This window comes from Chelonoidis abingdonii, chromosome 9 (genome assembly GCF_003597395.2).
Source record: "Chelonoidis abingdonii isolate Lonesome George chromosome 9, CheloAbing_2.0, whole genome shotgun sequence".
In the NCBI taxonomy this organism is placed as follows: domain Eukaryota; kingdom Metazoa; phylum Chordata; order Testudines; family Testudinidae; genus Chelonoidis; species Chelonoidis abingdonii.
In genome coordinates this window covers 17,620,349-17,638,813 of record NC_133777.1, presented here as the reverse complement: position 1 = coordinate 17,638,813, position 18,465 = coordinate 17,620,349, and the positions used below count along the sequence as shown (strand labels likewise).

The 18,465-nt window shown below is 37.7% G+C and overlaps 1 protein-coding gene across 3 annotated transcripts in view; it reads right to left on the bottom strand.

Moving 5' to 3' along the window:
* Positions 1 to 18,465, bottom strand: part of SMG1 (SMG1 nonsense mediated mRNA decay associated PI3K related kinase) — a 139,274-nt gene that overhangs the window by 87,418 nt on the left and 33,391 nt on the right. For all 3 annotated transcript variants that reach the window (XM_075069258.1, XM_075069259.1, XM_075069261.1), the window contains 12 exons: positions 18,283 to 18,341; positions 15,495 to 15,708; positions 12,410 to 12,535; positions 12,240 to 12,312; positions 11,249 to 11,346; positions 10,110 to 10,283; positions 8,175 to 8,399; positions 7,057 to 7,158; positions 6,095 to 6,364; positions 4,293 to 4,423; positions 2,661 to 2,822; positions 2,056 to 2,174 (listed from right to left, as the gene is read on the bottom strand). In XM_075069258.1, the coding sequence (XP_074925359.1) occupies positions 2,056 to 2,174; positions 2,661 to 2,822; positions 4,293 to 4,423; positions 6,095 to 6,364; positions 7,057 to 7,158; positions 8,175 to 8,399; positions 10,110 to 10,283; positions 11,249 to 11,346; positions 12,240 to 12,312; positions 12,410 to 12,535; positions 15,495 to 15,708; positions 18,283 to 18,341 (1,753 nt within the window). The remainder of the gene's footprint in view (positions 1 to 2,055; positions 2,175 to 2,660; positions 2,823 to 4,292; positions 4,424 to 6,094; positions 6,365 to 7,056; positions 7,159 to 8,174; positions 8,400 to 10,109; positions 10,284 to 11,248; positions 11,347 to 12,239; positions 12,313 to 12,409; positions 12,536 to 15,494; positions 15,709 to 18,282; positions 18,342 to 18,465) is intronic.

Sequence of the window (18,465 nt, the reverse complement as noted above, 5' to 3'; positions counted from 1 at the left end):
CTGGGCAAGTTCTACAGGGCTGCAAATCCCCGTGCCATAAAAGGCAAGAACAGAAGTCTCCTACCCATGTTCTGGCAATCAAATAAAAAGGCTTGGGTGACAGCACCATTATTTCTGGATTGAATTCCGGAGTCAAGTGGTACCTCGAAGAGAAAGGACTTGACTTTAAAGCGTTGCTGATCATAGACAATGCTCCTGGCCACCCTGAGGCACTCTGGTTTGTGCATAATGACATTGAAGTCATCTTTCTCCCCTTCCCCTCCAATACTACCTCCATCCTCTCGACCAAGGCCTGATTTGCTGTTTCAAGGCCATGTACACAGGGCTTACGTTCTCACAGATACGTAGTGCTGTGGATGCTGATCCCAATCTTAATGTGATGGAGTGCTGGAAATCCTTCAACATTGCCGATTGCATCACTTACATTAAACAGACAATGGATGCAATCAAACCTGAAACAGTCAATGCATGTTAGTGAAACCTATGGAAAGAACGTGTGAATGATTTTAAGGGCTTCCTGACCATTGACAAAGCAGTGAAATGCATTATTCAGGTGGCCAGGCAATCGTCGACATCCTTGAGGAAGAAACTGAAGGCCACAAAGAAACATTGACTAATGAAGAGTTAAAGGAACTGATAAAATCGTCAACAGAAGATGAAGATGATGATGATGAACAGGAAGATCCAGCAAGTTGGAATCTTCATAAATTTGCTGAAGTGTTCCAAGCAGCAAAACATTTGAATGATTTAATTTCTGAATACAACTCCTCTATGGAACGAAGCTCAAAAACACACGTACTAATACGGACAATCTGAGATCGTATCAAGAAATGTTTGAGCAGCTCAAGAGACAACAGCGACAGTTGCCAACCACCATGTTTTTCAAGAAAAAACAACCAGCAGCAGATGAGCCTATGCAATCAACTTCTTGAGCTGAACCAGAGCCAACCACTTTGTCTACGACTCGCTCTCCATCATCAAGCCTGAGAACCCCGCCAATAGTGTTGTCAGGGGAAGAGGAAGACTAATCATTGGAGCGTGTACAGTGCCCATCTTCATCATCTCATCGTTCATCATACAGGCACTATACTAATCATCATCGTCATCATTCATCGTCGTCGCAACACCATTGTCATAGTTGTTGTATCACCATTATCGTCATCATCATAGACTAGCAAGACTATCCAAGATGAATGGTGAGTGGTTAGGTTTACTGTTGTCCTTTTTTTATTCTTTCACACTTTTGTGTGTGTCTGTATCTCTCTGTCTCTCTCTCTCTCTCATGTAATTAAAAATACTGTAAAATTATATTTTGCATATGTACTCTATTATATGCTGTACACTACTGTATACATTATACATATTACTGTACAGGGTTGCATACACAAAACCATGTACAGCAGTGATCCCCAATGTCCGCACCCACGTCCTTAATGAGCCCGCATCCTGGCCCCTGAGAGAGCACTCCTCACTTGACACCCGTCGACAAGTGATGTCATTGAGAGGTGTCGCCGCCGCGGCATTTTAGCGGGTGCTCCACCGCCGCTGTGGTCCTTCGGCTGGCACACGCCAGCCAAAAAGGTTGGGGCCCACTGATGTACAGTACACTGTACTTTATGGGTGATTTAAGGGATTTTTCAAAGATAATTTTGACGATACGTGATTTTCACCTTATGCGCTGACTTTAGACCCCTGCGTAAGATGTAACTCCCCTGTACCTCAAATTATGGTAGGATTCCTTATCTTTTGTCAAACATATGCAATCTGACTTCCAAATATCTATCATTCCACTGAGAACCTTAATCAACCTCATGATTGTAGTCTCTTCATGCAAGGATATTATCTTCTCCAAATAACTGACCATTTGAGGAACAAGAGGAGAAGGCAAGGGAGTGATTATGCAGCTGCAACCAGAGCTCAGCAAAAATTGAAAATCAGAAGATGACCACAGTTGTATCTATCAACAAGCTGTCTTCACCCAAGGACACATCAATACAGTTAATGGCAGCTTATAAAGGGTAAACAATAAGAAAAAACAATTTTGTGTGATCTTACTGTTTCCTAGAAGTCCTTTACAAAACTTGTGGAAAGATGGAAGAGAGAATAATGGTGCATATGTTTCTGATTTTTTCATTAGAACAGCCACTTCTAAAGCCCAGGTCATCAGTAGTTTCCTAAAAATGCATTACAGAATAGTCATTCTAAACAACTAGATAATAGAACAAAGTTACTCATAAAACATTAAATACCTTAAGTTTTCACATCAACGTGATAATGCAAACTTGCAAATATTTGTGAAAGAAAACCATTAAATAAGTGAAAATTACCTATCAATTGAGTTTTGGAAGCTCTATATTCAATATTTGGCCTAGAAGAGTTTCACCTTTGGTGTTTTCATGAATATGAAAACATGATCAATTAATTTTTTTCAGATGTTTTAGCCTGAATCCTATGAACCAATTATGGTGAGCATGAATCATCATTTTAGTTCACATATTTTGTATAAAACCAAAATCCTCCAGTTTGAAATGTTTAGTCCTCCCCTCTCCTTTTATTTATTTTAAAGAAATAATGCAAACATTTTCTTGGTTCTAAATCAGAACTAATAATGCTCTTGAAAAAAAAATCTTAATCTTTGGTATGAAGAAAATACTATTTACCTGGTATCTTGAACAAGGTTATCCTTCTTAAGCAATAACCCCAAAAGGTTTAGTATGATAGAGAAATGTTTCTTTGTAGCTGTGGTTACAGTGCTAATCACTGCTCCATCAAACAAAGAAGGAGAGGAGGAGCTGAGGCTACTGGATATGAAGTGGTCATGCCTGAAGGAAAATTAGAAAAAAGTATTTTATTTCCTTAAACATACAACTAAATAAAATAAAAAAAAACAAGTGTTCTACTCAGATGTGTTGCCCAGAAAGTAGTTTCAATGTTATAAATCACATGATAATCTAAAATGTAAAAGCTCCAATGCAGTATGAATGCGTAGCTAAATAAGAATGGGTTAATTATTTTTAAATAGTTTTTATGCTAACTACAGCCTCAAATCCTTTGAGGTACTGAAAATAAATGTAATTTCAACATTAAACTGAGTGACAGAAAAAATATAAGGTATATAAACAAGAAAGGAAGCTAAAGCTAGATAACCTGGGAGGGTCTGATCCAGATGTGTGCCACTACAAAATCACTACAGTTTGTCACATCTATTAGCATCTGCTCAAAAATGTCCCAACTCTAGAATAATGACAGTACTGCCTATGTCATTCAGTCCTGACCTGCAAAACTGCATGTAGATTCTAGCACAATGCTTTTGTGCACCATGGTTCTAGTTTATGCCAATGCTACTATCCCTCATTACCCTCATTAACGCTGAATTCAACCACAAGACATGCGTTGCAAAATACCTCAAATAATGAGCGGCAAGGATGGTGAGGTAAATATCTTTTACTGGAACAACTTCTTCAACTTGTCTCTTTCACCAACAAAGGTTGCTCCAATAAAAGATATTACCTCACCCACCTTGTGTCTCTAATATCCTGGGACCAACATGGCCACATCATCACTGCAAGCATTAAGTAACAAGTGACCAATCATATACTATTAATTCCAAGGTGGCACAGGAGCAACTGGCATCTCAGCAATCTGTTTCCCCCCAGATTTCTTCTATTTAAAGCTGGATTTTTTACTTCAGCCTTGCAGTCACTCATGTTATGACTACTTGTTGATCTGAAATCTAGAAGTTTTTTATGCATAGGCATTTTATTCCTAATACAACAATTAAAATCTACTTTAATTTTTGCAGTTGCAATGTACGTTTCAGTTAATGTCTGCATGCAAGATGCCATACAAAATGAAGCACTGTTTAATGTGTACTGAAAAGTATAAGGTAAATTTCAGAGGAATCGTAACATACCAGAGGTTAATTTTTTTCAAATAAGGAAAATTAGTTTACATCATAAACTGCTTGCAAAATTTTAGACACACTTAAATTAGACATTATAAAATAAACTTAGTTCTCAATCTTAAATATCTAAAATTATGTTTTGCACAAGATTTTTAGGAAACAGAGAATATGTATGGCCAATTTCAATCTAGAACCATTTGTAATGGGTGATCTCTAGTACCTATGAAAATAAAATCAATGAAAATAAGAATTTATAAAAGAAATGATGGCAACACATTGATTACACTACCGTCAATGCTGCTATAATTAAATTATTTTCTAAACTCAAATACGGTTTACATCTATCTATTTATGCTCTTAAATATTAATGCCTTAGTGATCTTCCTACCTGGTACAATGTGAATACAAAGTGTAGAGAACTGCATACTGGACAGCAGGAAAGTGAACAGCTATGTCACTGTGAACAATCATCAAATTCTTACTCAACAGAGCAAACACAGTTGGAGAAAGGGCCCACATCTATAAAACAATTGTAATAAAAGCACAAAAATATGTATGTAAAGGATATTGCTATTCGTCATATTTACATGTATCTGTTTTATAAAGAAATAAATGGTCATAAATGTGCTTTAAACAAAAAATGTAATGCTGAAATCAAAAAACCTGCTGAAATTAGGACATTTTTACTAGTAATCTTTACTGTTTTTATTTGTCTAGAATTTCTCAAATGTGAACGCTTTCCTGCCCATAGTTGAAGAAACACAAATCAGTCTTTTCTGATGTAAAAGTTTTCTTTAAAAGGTGATGCAAGGGTACTTTGAATCAAAGTGGCACTATGTGAAAGTTGGAGACAGTGTAGATTTCTACATCTTTCTTTCCTACTCGATAATTTCTATATCGGGGTGGGCAAACTACAGCTCACTGGCCGGATCTGGCCTCTCAGGGCTTTGGATCTGGCCCGCAGGATTGCCACCCCCGTGGTGCGGGGGCCCCGCACCACTCCCAGAACAGCTGGCACGACTTTCCTGCGGCCCCTGGGGAAGAGGGGGCAGAGGGCTCCGCGCACTGCCCTTGCCTGTGAGTACCATGCCCGAAGCTCCCACTGGCTGAGAACAGAGAACCACGGCCAATGGGAGCTTCAGGGGAGGTACCCACAAGCAAGGGCAGTGATCAGAGCCCTCCGCCCTCCCTCCCGCAGGGACCGCAGTGTCAGCCACTTCTGGGAGCGTCCTGGGGCAGGGGCAGGAAGGGAGCCTGCCTTGGCCCTGGTGCCTGCCACTTCCACCCTGGAACCCGCACCCCAACCCACTGCCCTGAACCCCCTGCCTGCACTCCAACCCCCTGTGGCACCCCATAGCCCTCCTTCACCCCAATCCCCTTCCCTGAGCCCCCTTGTACACCCCGCACTCCTCTGCCTCAGCCCCTTGCCTTGAGCCCCTTCCTGCATATCACATCCCCTCCCACACCCCAACCCCCTGCCCCAGCCCTACATTCATGGACATGCATGCAATTTCCCCACCCAGATGTGGCCCTCAGGCCAAAAAGTTTACCCACCCGTTCTATATACTGTATTCAAATACACTGGCTTTTTGGAAGGGAGGGGGGGTTGTTTATATTTTAAATGGTTTAAATGAAAATATATCCTTCATATTTCTGACTTTGTTTGCTAATCTTCTATTTTGCTGTCCCTGTTTTTTTAAAGCACTCTATACATACACTGCCCCAAAAGGTTTATATTCTACCTTGAAAAGACAGAAAACACATGACGTCAAATGCAAGGTAGCTTTTTACTGTCAGTGAAGATCACTGCAAGATATGCCAAAATTACTTTAGTCTCTTTCCTGTCTCATCAAGATAGTAGAATGTCCTGACAGTATCAGAAGCAATAACCATCACCCCAGTAAAGTACAGTAATGTAGAAATTACATTTCACCGCACCTTTAAGACTGGAAATAATTATCTCAAACAAATTTTGCACCATGGAAGTTAATATTAAAACTCCTCCCTCAAAAGAAATGAAGGATCAAGAAAAAAAGACACCTTAAGTACATATATGCGAGCACGAAATGAAGATTATGTGCATTACATGAGTCCACAGAGACTTGTATCTATCAATAAAACCCAAACATCATATGGTTTATTGAGTAAAAATTTTAAAAGTATTTATTTTTACTGCAGTTAAATACTTACCCCAATCAATGAGTTTTTAGCATTTCCAATAGTAGTTAGGGCACTGAGGTCAAATATAACTACAAACTTTGCATTAGCCACATTGAATACATGGTTCTTAAAAGCATCATGCTGGATTTCAGAACATGCCTCAGGAAGTTGTAGGCTACAAAGGAGACTATTTAGAGCACAGGTCATTTCTCCCAGAATCAACCTGTAAGCAGTCTCTAAAACAGGAATGTTCTTCAGGCTCAATACTGCTTGATAGACAGCATGGGCTGCTGCAACAACCTTGAAAATGAGAAGATTCAAAATGTTATTTAAGACTGAGATATTTCTGAAGTGAAGCTTTCTTGTTAGATGAATGAAAGACTTATGAACATACATGGTAGGACAGTGTCTCACTCTTCAGTTTATTATAATTAACTGTTTCTTTAATTCTTCTAGGCAAATTAAGCTGATCATCATTTTAGGGTACCAAAACTACACCAGTCAATAGTAAAACAAATTAGACTATTTCCCACAAGTAGTTGAACTTCCATTAAGAATCAACTGTGAAACTAAAATTAGAATTGAGTTGATCTTCAAACATATGCTAAAAGCTCTACTGAATAAACATTGAGTTAAGATATATTTAGCGTGCACACAAAAAAAACCCCAAGTAAACACTGGATTGTAATCCTTTTCCTTTTCCACCTTTCAATTTACATTTGCTAAAAATTATGCCTGTGCAAATTATGAAAACAGTTGTAGAAAATAATTCTCTTCTGTCTAGTATGTGACAAAGTATGTTTCCTCACATGCCACAACCGAACGAACAAAAACCAAACCTGAGTTTGAGCTTCTGTTTTCCTAATGAGTTCAGACATCTATGCAACTAACTGTTTTTCTTATGGGGCAAAATTCCATAAGATAATATACCAGTGCTCTAAAACGGTATTAGAGTAGCTGTAGCATATTGGTAGCAACCATCCACTCCTTACCTCTTTCTCCTTATGGCAACGGAGTACAAGCAATTTAGATTCTGGTATAAACAATTTCTCTACAAATGTCGATGGCAATTTTGTATTTATTTGTTCAACAATCTAGAGACAAAACATAAGCACTGATAATATATCTTCAATTGCCTGAATTCTTTATTCAGACACACACATTTATGGCACTAATTTATAGAATTTAATAAATCAGAGCCTCTTAAAGATATTTGACTACATCAGAGTTAAGAAATTAGTAACAAAAATAACTAATCTATATCTTTGTAAGTTAATGAAAAAACATAATTGCTCTCCCAAAATTCAATATTCAGAGGACAGGCTATTTTTATGCTATTTTATCAATTTAAGTGGAAATCAAGCACATGACCAATATAGGCTGCTGGATGTAAGTTGTATGGCAATGTGCTAATATGGTTATTTAGCCAACAGAAGGTTAAAATAGTTATTTAGCCAACACCTGGGTTGTTGAGATCAATATTCTGAAGTAATCTGGTATCCAAAGTGTTTAGCCATGGCAGACTGGCTGCATAAACATTCTAAATCCTGGTGTCTCTGGCAGTTCATCAAAAATACTGCTACCAATTGCAGAGGACAGTTAACCTATTGGTTAAAGCACAGGCACTATCCAAAGGTCAAAGGAAAATTATTTTGGATAAACTGGAAACTATTCAGTAACGGGACTAAGTAGGAGGGATAGCTCAGTGGTTTGAGCATTGGCCTGCTACACCCCAGGTTGTGAGTTCAATCCTTGAGGGGGCCACTTAGGGATCTGGGGCAAAAATCAGTACTTGGCCCTGCTGGTGAAGGCAGGGGGCTGGACTCGATGACCTTTCAAGGTCCCTTCCAGTTCTAGGAGATAGGTATATCTCCAATTATTATTATTATAGAACAAGTTCTACCAGCTTTTCGAAATGATTTGATAGGTTTTTGTTTGTTTACTTGTTGGGGGGGAGCGGGAGGGGGATACAAGACATTGAAGTAGACAAAAAGTAAGCAAATATCGTCATTTACTGTTAAATCAGTTTGTTATTCAGGTGCCTGAATGAGATACGATAAATAATTTTTTCTAATTAAAAAGCCCGACAAAAATGAGAATTTGTATGTACCAGTGTCAATAAATTCAAGACTGAGATGATATAATCGGTACCACAAGTCTGGCAATTCTCCAGTTGATCTAAGCCATATGTGATGACCATGTCACAGTGTATAGTCATACTCGGGTCCAGACTACCAAGTAAAACCCCGACACACTCATTGGCAGCCGTCAGTACAGCCTCAGAGAAGAAAACTTGGTTCGCTGTAGTCACACATCTCATTACTCTGTACAGAACCTGGAAAAGAAGGAAAGTGAATTCAAGTCAGTTTAACTAGTACTGGATGTTATTTAAGCACAGGGAAAAACCCACATCCATCTGAAACTACATAGACTCAGAAATGCAGGGCTAGAAGGGACCTCAAGGGGTCATCTAATCCACGCATACCCCAATGAGGCGACAAGATTAAGTACATCTAGAACATCCCTGCCAGATATCTGTCTAATCTTTTCTTTAAAAACCATCAAGAATGGGGATTCCACAACCTCCTTAGGAAACCTGCTTCAGCGCTTAACTACCCTTAGAGTTAGAAAGCTTTTCTTAACATCTAACCTAAATCTTTTGTGCTGCAAACTAGGGTGATTACTTCTTGTTCTACCCTTGATGGATAGGAAAACAATTGATCACCATGCTCCTTGTAACAATCTTTTACATATTTGAAGACCATTATGTCCCCCCTGAGTCTTCTCTCCTATAGACTAAACATGTCCAGGCTTTTTAACCTTTCCTCACAGGTCATGTTTTCTAAATGTCTTATCTTTGTTGCTCTCCTCTAGAGACACTCAAATTTGTCCACATTTTTCTTAACGTGTGATGTCCAAAACTGGACAAAGTACTCCACCTGAGGCTTCACCAGTGCTGAGTAGAGTGGAATAATTGCCTTCCGTGTCTTATATGTGACACTCCTGTTAATAATCTCAGAATCCAGCACTACTATGTACTGGAGCAAGGTCTTTGAACATTTTTAATATTTATTTTGACAATATGCATTTATATTTTCATTAAATAGAAAAAAAGCAACAACTCCAAATTTAGAATAATTTTAAAGACAACGAATTAAAAGAAGCACTGAAACACAGAGTTAAAGTAATTACTCTGGGTCCTATCCAGCATGAAACTGAAGAAGTCAGTGGCAGAACTTCTAATGTCTTCAGTGAGAAAAGAACTGAGCTTCTTTTCTTAAATATGAGACCCTTGTCGGACAAGTTAAGTGCCTGTGCACATGTCAAACAAAGACAACCTTAGACCCCAATAATGAAATCTGTGCAGGTGGACCCTTATGCCTGCAAGGAGTTCCAGATTTATCAATGGGATTCTCTACAGGCATAGGTCCACCCACTCAGATCCAACTGCAGGATCAGGACCTTAATCTTGAGTTGTCCTTTTGATGAAATTGGATCCTTGTTGCCTTAACTGTGATTGTAACCCATTAATTACTTTTGTATTACAAATGTAAGAACAAAAGTCACCTTCTCATACTGTACAACACTACCTATTCCAAAAGATACTCTAAAATAAAAGAACTTCTTATATATCAGATTTCAACTAGATGAAAATTAGAAAGTACCAACCTCTAGCTAGTTATAATTGCAGTCCAGTTTTTTTAAAGCACCATGACATGTTGCACAAATGGTTCCATGAACAAACCATAACAAAATGTCTATAGCCAAGTCAAACTGAAAAACCTTTCCAAAAATACTTATATCAAATACACTGTGGTTTCTAGTACATATGGCTATCACAGGCCTCTGTCACAATCACTACTAAATATTAAATCAGATTCTGTTAGCTGTCAAAGAAATCTAGTCCTTGAATAAAGTTGACCATGAGTACACTTGTATGCTGCCAAATTTTGCAAAAATATGTATGTTGGGTTTCATTATTTACAATAAATTTACCAGCAAATACTTCTTAATAAGTAGCATGAAACAAGTACGGAAATCTTACATCAGTTACATATGCTTCAGTAATTGGTTGTCCTCTAATTGGGCTGAAGCGTTCCCCAATACTCCTCACAACAGTGCTGAAAACCCGAAGAAGCGCAGCTAATTTAGGTAGTGATACTGAAGGAGGAGGAATATCTTCATCCACTGATTCTCCAGAGGCCACATGGCTGAGGTCCTAGATAGGAAAATTTACGTCATTAGGTAATAAGAACAAGCAGCTTTAATATAGACAAAGTATATATAAAATTCAGTTTTAATATCAGACATATCCATGTGTATCACAATAAATATAACACTAAGAAGCCCAGAGTTTCCTTTCATAGTTTCAACAAGCTGTAATTATACTTGTTAATTAAAGATTACAAGCAACACAAAATGTCTGGAAAACTGTATTTACATTAGCCCTGTGTACATAGTCACCACAAATTTTGAGACAGATTACTGGTGTACGAATTACAGATGCATTATTGCTATGATTTATAGCAAAATAAAACCAGTTACCATATTAAATAAGATTTAAGAAACAACTTTTTTTATGTTGTCTTTTCAATTATTGTGAACATCTCAATGTAATCTCATCTGTTTTAACAGGAAATCATTATGACAACAAGATTACCAACTAGCGAAAAATGCAAAGAAAAGCTTGTCTCTCTCACCAACAGAAGCTGGTTGGTTCAATAAAAGACATTACCTCACCTACCTCGTCTCTAAGAAAATGCAGTATTTCACACTCTTGTGTTTCAATACACGTGTCTTAAACACATCCTAGAGCTACTGACTAATCTCTTACAAAAGATCATTGTTACCTCTCTATTCCCATCCTCAAAATTACAGACCCCCTTAAAACAAGGGCTGACTTTAATGGGGCTAGGATTTCATTCAAGAAGTACATCAGTATGCAAGCATCTTCATTTTATATTCTACAAGCATATGCAGCATTTGAATCCCCTCCCATCAACTCCACAACTTAACAAAACAAGGTAATATGAACAGACATACAAGGTGGCTGAGGTAATATCTTTTATTGGATAAACTTATGTTGGAGAGACACAAGCTTTCAAGCTTACACAGAGCTCTTCAAACAGGCCTTTATGGCTATATTATAACTCTTAGTACTGCTTCATAATAAACTTTGCTTACCTCAGCATATGCCTCCATATCCTCTAGAAACTGACCCAAAAGTGTGGTGGAAAAAGCAAGATCAGCTACCCAAAATGGCTCCAAGCTCTGTAGCCATCCTGTATAAGTCAGACCAAGTGAAATAGATTGTTACAAGCAAAGTAGAACACGGGTATCAGATACATATTACTGAAGGACGAAAAATATTACTTTCGTTTTTTAAGAACAAAATTATTTTTATTTATAATTATCTGTATTACAGTAACACAAAGAGCCTCAAGGAGACTGGGGTCCTACTGGGCTATACACTGTTGAAATATATTGTAAGAAAGAGTCTACAGTTTAAACAGACAAAGGAAACATTAGTCCCCGTTTACAGATGAGCACCTGAGGCAGAGAGAGATTAAGTGACATGCCCAAAGTCACCACAGGAAGTCTGTAATAAAGCCAGGAAATTAACTTCAGTCTCTTGAATCCCAATCCATCCTTCTTTTTTTCCAACACAACGTTATTCTTAAAGATGCTCAAGAAGGAGGTTATGTTTTCAGAAGTTCACTTGAGGGTTGGTAACTGTAAGAATGATTTAATATTCTCTAACAGAGAAAGCAAATGGCATCTAAATGTAGACTGGCTAAAATGTCCTTTAATTAAATTTTAACTGACTGACATGTAGGGCATATGACAATAGGTTTTTTGGTTCTGAGTTCTATGAATACATTAAGTCTCCCATATATCCAGACATTTTTATTTTGTTTTTATGCAAACTCCTTTACCCTATGTGGGGAGGAACTGCATTGGACTTTTAATAATTCATGAATGCCACTTACTTGGAGGGGCTGCCAATGAGTGACAAGAGGTATCCTCTTTCTGGGGATCAAGAAGCTTGCCTCCACAGTAGTGTGCACGCAGTGGCAGTGAGAAACACTTAGAAAAATATCCTCATCCTTAACAAGGTGGAACAGAACACTAATAGTATGTCACCATATGTAACAATTTTATAGGCCAGACTTACCAGATACCTGCTGTGTCAGAGAAGGTTTCTGAGTGTGATCTATATGCCACCCAACCAATATGTCAACTGTGTCCTTGAAAGCAAAGAAAAAGGTAAGTCACCTATGTGATGTGCTATGTCAATGTTTTATACAAGAAGAGGGGGCAGAAGAAAGTCAGGCACAAGCTTACCCTAAAATTGGTGCTGAAAATATGTGGGTAACATCGGGACACCAGAAGGATGCACTTGACACATTTGCACAGTAACTCTGGTGTATCCACATTTTCTAGAATGGACTGCAGGCTGGTCATTACAAGCTTAAAAAGAGAGTCACAAATAAAAAAAAACTGATAGTCTTTTTAATATTTTTGAATAAGCTGAAATGTCATGAATGTTGTTAAATCGATTGTAACCTTGACTGGCATAAGAAAGGTCTGCTACAAAACAGATGGCTGCTCATTGTTAAGATTCAAGCAACAGGTATTTGTATAGCATTTTGATGCATAGTATATATTTTCTGCCTTCCTATGAAACATGGAAATACCAAGGTGTGAAAGGGGGAGGAAATGATAGGTTAATAGTGACAAATTTATTTAAGCTTACTAGGAATTACAGAGACTAATAAGGGTACCAAGGGAGAGGGGTTGCATGGTGTTAGGGTTTTCAATGAACTACAAAAGACTTGAAGGTTCCCCTAAGAATCGTTCTAAACACTTGCATGGACTGAACATGTGGATGAGTCTTCCAAAATACCTGCGGTTCACAAACGACTTGTCTTCACTAGACTTTTTACATCCAGTTAGGAGATATTTAACATTCATAAAGACTATGTGATCACGCCTCACTTTGATCCAGGCTACAAGCATTCATGCTTTAGCCTAAGGAGAGAAGCCTTGTCTTTCCTAAGGCCCGGCCTACACACTCACAAGTTAGGTCTACATAGCTACACTGATCGGGGGGGGGGGGGGGGGGGAAAGAGACCTATCCCTGATCAACACAGCTATGCTGACCTTTCCTCCCCCGTGTAGATTCAACTATGTTGACAGAAGAATGCTTCCATCAACGTAGCAAATTTCATTCGTGGAGGTAGTGTTCCTACACGGATGAAAAACACCTTCTAATGTCAGCATGGCTATGTCAGCATAGCCCTGGAGCACAGAAGTCAATAGAAGGGTTTTTTGCATCCGGGTAGGAACACCACCACCCAAACTAATATGTCTACACTACACACACTACTAAGACACAGCTACAGCACTGCAGCTCAGTGGTACCTAGGTTGATGGAAGAACTATTCCATCGACCTAGCCGCATCTACACCAGGGTTAGGTCAACCTAATTACAGTGCTCAGGGAGCGAAATTGTTCACAGCCTTGAATGACGTAGCTATATCCACCTAATTTTTAAGTGCAGACCAAATCTCCAGACGGTAGACACAATCTAAAGGTAAAGCATAAACTCATGCCTTCTTTCTCTAGAGTTTATCTTGACTTAACTGACTGACAATTAACATATTTTAAAAGACAGTTTGAATACTTTTTACCCAAATACTTGGGATTTACTGCAGGCTCATCCCCAGGGTAAATCACAAATATTTTTAGCTTGGAGCAACTGTCTGGAGAAGGGAAGGGTGGGGCTATAGCCACTTCACAATAAAACATTTAAGAGATGGAAAAAAAGTGTAAGGTACCTTAGGCCAAAGGCTAACTGATGTGACCACTAAATAAAATAAGCTCCTTAACTATAAATTAGCATTTTTTCCTACAGACGACTTCTTCCACTGAAGGAATCCTCATAAGTGACAGTGACAAAAAAGTTTAGTGTTTCAAAACAAGCATAGCAACTGTGGTACAGGTGTGGACCTGGTCTACACTTAAAACTTCTGTCAGCATAGCTATATCAGTAAGATGTGTGATTTTTCTCCAACCTTGACTGACATAGCTATGCCAGCTAAAGCCCTAGTATAGATGCAATTAAACTGGCAAGAGTCCTTTTGCCAAAATAGCTTAGGCCTGGTCTATACTACAAAAGGTTTGCCAGTATAGTTATAGTGGTATAACTATTCTAGCATACTCTAATATAGATGCAACTTATACTGGCAAAACAGTTTTAGTGCCAGTATAACTCTTACCAGTTCCCCTGAACAAAATAAGCTATACTGGCAAGATGACTTTTTTGCCAGTGTAACTGCTTCTATACTATGGCTTTTGCCAGCGGAGCTGTAGGTCAAGGATAGGAGGAGAAAAAAAACCTAGTGGAGACACAGCTATACTGGCAAAAGAGTTCTTTTGCCAGTAAAGCTTATTTGGGAACCGGCGTAAGGTATATTGGCAATAGAACTCTTTTACTAATATAATTTCTGTCTACGCTAGAAGGTTTGCCAGAATGGCTATCTATACTAGGGCTTTTGCCAGCGTAACTATGTCAGTTATAATTATGGTAGCAAAAAACTTTCAAATACAGAACAAGCCTTACTCCATTTTAGAAACTGGTTTAAACTATACTAGCAAAAGAACATTTCCAACTAGGGCAGTTTGCCAACACAACTCTACCAGTATATCTATACCAGCAAACCCTTTTAAGCATAGGCAGGTCTCCCTATCAAAAACAACCTAGGAAACTGACAAAATCATGAATACTCACAAGAACAAAACGGGATGAAGAGTAAAAAGGTGCAAATTAAAATACAAGGCAAATACAAGCTAGTGTCGACTTTCCAGCCACCAGGCTGATTTTAAATACTTCACAGCCCTCATTCTGGACAGATGATATTTCAGATGTCCCTATGACTGAAAATAATTTTTTTTCAAGGGGAGAGAGGGTCTGGCAAGTTTTGCTGCCAAGTCTTCCAGTTTAATCAAGTAAAAAGGTGGAAAAAATTGCTACAGTAACCAAGAGCAGGCAGCAAGAAGTGAGATAAAATAGTAGTTTTAGTTCTGAAATACTTACCGACTAGATATTAAACAAGAACAGAATCAAGAAGGACATTTCACACATCCTTACTACATAAAGATTTTTCAAACTATAACCCAGACTTCAAATTCAAATCACATTTTTAAAGGAAAATTACATTTAAATCTCATAAAATATCAAACTTTTTTATTCCAAAGCGTGAAATGTGTTTTTCACAGGGTTATGTCTGTCTCTCTTTTATTCTAACACCCCGACCGCTTACTCTTCATGTGTTCATTTTAGTAAAAAGCAATTATTTGATTCAAGCTGTGCTTCAATACAAAACCGGAAAAGCAATAATGCCCCAATTTTAACTTTTATTCTTACCTGCATTACAGATGAAAAGGCTTTCTTTTCTCCCACAGTCTCTAGTGCTTTGTAGGTTGCACGCAAGTAAAGAAGTTTAACTTCATCTTTAGTGGATGAGCTAAATTTGCTAAAAATCCATTTAAAGATCTTCTCAGCCTCGTAGCTCAAAGAAGCACAAAGAAGGCCAAGACAGCAAGCTCCCTCTTGTCGCAGTTCTTGAAGCAATTTGCTACTGTATTTATACAAAAAAATTTATACTTTCAGAGGGTAAAAGCAGTTAGACCTTTTACACAGTGAACAAGTACAAGAAAAAATCTTGAACATATTCAGTAAAAAAGTTTTGCACAAGCATCTTTTCTAAAGCAAAAAACATGTATATATGAAGCTATTGTATTCCTTCCATTAAAAGCTGCACCCGCCATTTAGATGAGTTATATAAAAATGAATAATATGAAATGGAATTCCACTAAACAAGTCTATATAAATATGGAAATACTACCGTTAGATTGACAAAACTATTTTAGACCTGCCATCTGATGAACAAATCTCCCCTTCTAAACAGAGAGCTGACTTTAGACGCAATAATATATAGCGGGGTAAAGATCAGGACCAGGCTTCTCAGACACCACCTCTCTCCCATGCTCCACTTGCAAGAGATTCTATCTGCTCATGTGCTCTTCTGGCAATCCTACAAAATGACCTCACTGTGGCCTATGGTAATGCACTCTTAATGGGAGATCTTCAAGAACTCACTCCCTCTCACACTACATGAGAACTTATGTCTGGCCTCTTTCTAGAAACCATGTAAAACAGCCTTCATTTAGCTTTTAGTCGGATTGTGATTCTTTGCTTGTATGAAGTTTGTCTATTGGTCAACGGGGAAGCTTAGAGAAATAAGCTAGTATTTTCTTCTTTTATGTGTAACATAAATTAAAATAAAATTAATATTAAAGTTATAGCACATAGGTACCAAGGTAGCATTTGGCACAAAAATTCTGCAATCTGTACATTCCTATAATTAGATATTCAAATGAGTAAATCTTGGGTTCTCTTGCTCCCCAATCCCCTGAGGATAACTTACTTCCTTTACATTATAATAAAGCTCCAGTATTCTATGTCTAACATTTAAAAACTTGAAGAGTCCAACTATTTAGTTCAGCCAGCAGAAAACACAGCAAAATAAAACTGACAGATTCAGAAGCTACTGTAGTGAAAATGAACTTACAAGTTAAAAATTGCTAATGCTTAAGGTATGAATTATTTTCATTATTTAGGAAGCCAGGAATTAAGTACAATACCAGATCAAATCAGCAGTCTGAGTAGATCAGTATCCTGTTTAGCAGTTGCACTAGATATTTCAAAGAACAGTGCCAAAAACCCCATAGCAGACAGTTATGAAATAACCTGCTCACAAAAGAAGCTTCCTTCTAACTCTTGTCACTTAGCAGGTTTGCTTATGCCCAGCAGCATGAAGGTGTGGGTGTGGGTGTCCCTTCTAAAAAGGTATTTCGAGTCTAATGCAGTTACGGATGTTCTTATTTACCATTACAAATGGATCACTCTCTTTTGAGTGCTGCTTAAATTCTTAGTCCCAATGATTTCTAACTGCATTTAGTTCCAAAGGTTAGTTATGTGTTGTGTAAAATTTTACTTCCTTGTAACCATATTTAATGCCCCCTTCATTACATGTATAGTGACAGAGACAAGAGGTGGATTTGGGTGTCTGTAGAAATTTTAGAAAAAAGCTACTATATAAACAAAGGAGTAGGAAACGATTATGGAGAGAGATACAAATTGAAGATGGATATAATATCAAGCAGCTTTTAAAAAACAAGCTAAAGTTATTTTTTTTTTTATTTTGTAGAATTTGTTCATATCACCGGAAAGATCTCCTGAATTTGAAACAAAGAAATGTCAGCTGAAGGATTATTTTAAAAACTCACTCTGAACAGGAATATTAGTGACTTTTACTAAACAATGGTCAGCTCAATATACATCGTTAAACAGGACCAGTAGCTTTGTGAAAGTATCCTTGGCAACTTGACAGAATTAGAAAGTTGATCGGAATACAATACATATAACGTGCCATGTTGGATGAAAGCCAAGAGAGGCTTTCTGCTGCAATGACCACCAAATAAAAGTTTGTCAAAATACCTATGGCTACTAATGAGCATTTATACTAATCTTATATACTAATTCACATTTTAATTATAGCAACTGAAAATTAACAAGTGTCAATGATGTTATACAACCTTTCAGTTACAGAGATATCATAACCCCTTGCAAAAAACAATCACATTTCTACATGAAAATTCTGTTCATGTTATTGTTAAAAATAGCATCTAAGATTTTTTTAAAAAAGTAAACACCTCAGAAATATAAGGCGTGTGTCATTTTTGCACTTCAGCAACGTGCATGGGATTTTCTGACATGCCTAGCAGTTGGAACCCCAACTCCCTTAAGCATTTTTTAAAATCCCACCATACTCATATAACTTGTCATGCCTGTGAAGTATGACTTCACAGATAGTTGGAGAGAAATGCCTTTTTGGACTGTGTTTACTTTGTGAAACTAACTCTACATACTTCCAACAGTCAATTTCATCCTTGCTGCTAACACAGGAGCAGAAAAGCACTTAAAAATGTTTAACAGGATTTTTTTATTTTAAGTCAGGGCACAATATTTGAAAAGGTGTTCTATAGGAAAATGGATATTTTAGAAATTAGTTAATTTGCAAAAATTCAAGTGGACAGTTTCCCTTTAAAACTTTTGGACTGCTTCGTTTTTCTAGCTTATTGCAGCTTACCTTTCATTAAGCACATCATGTATGGCAGTCAGGATATTATCCAGTTGTTTAACTAGTACCTGCAATAGTTAAAGGATATACACTTAAAACTGTCACAATTGCTACTGCAACTCAGATCCTTCCTAGACTCATATTAAAACATTATTAGCAACAGTGGACTGCTATTATATCTTCCCTGAACAT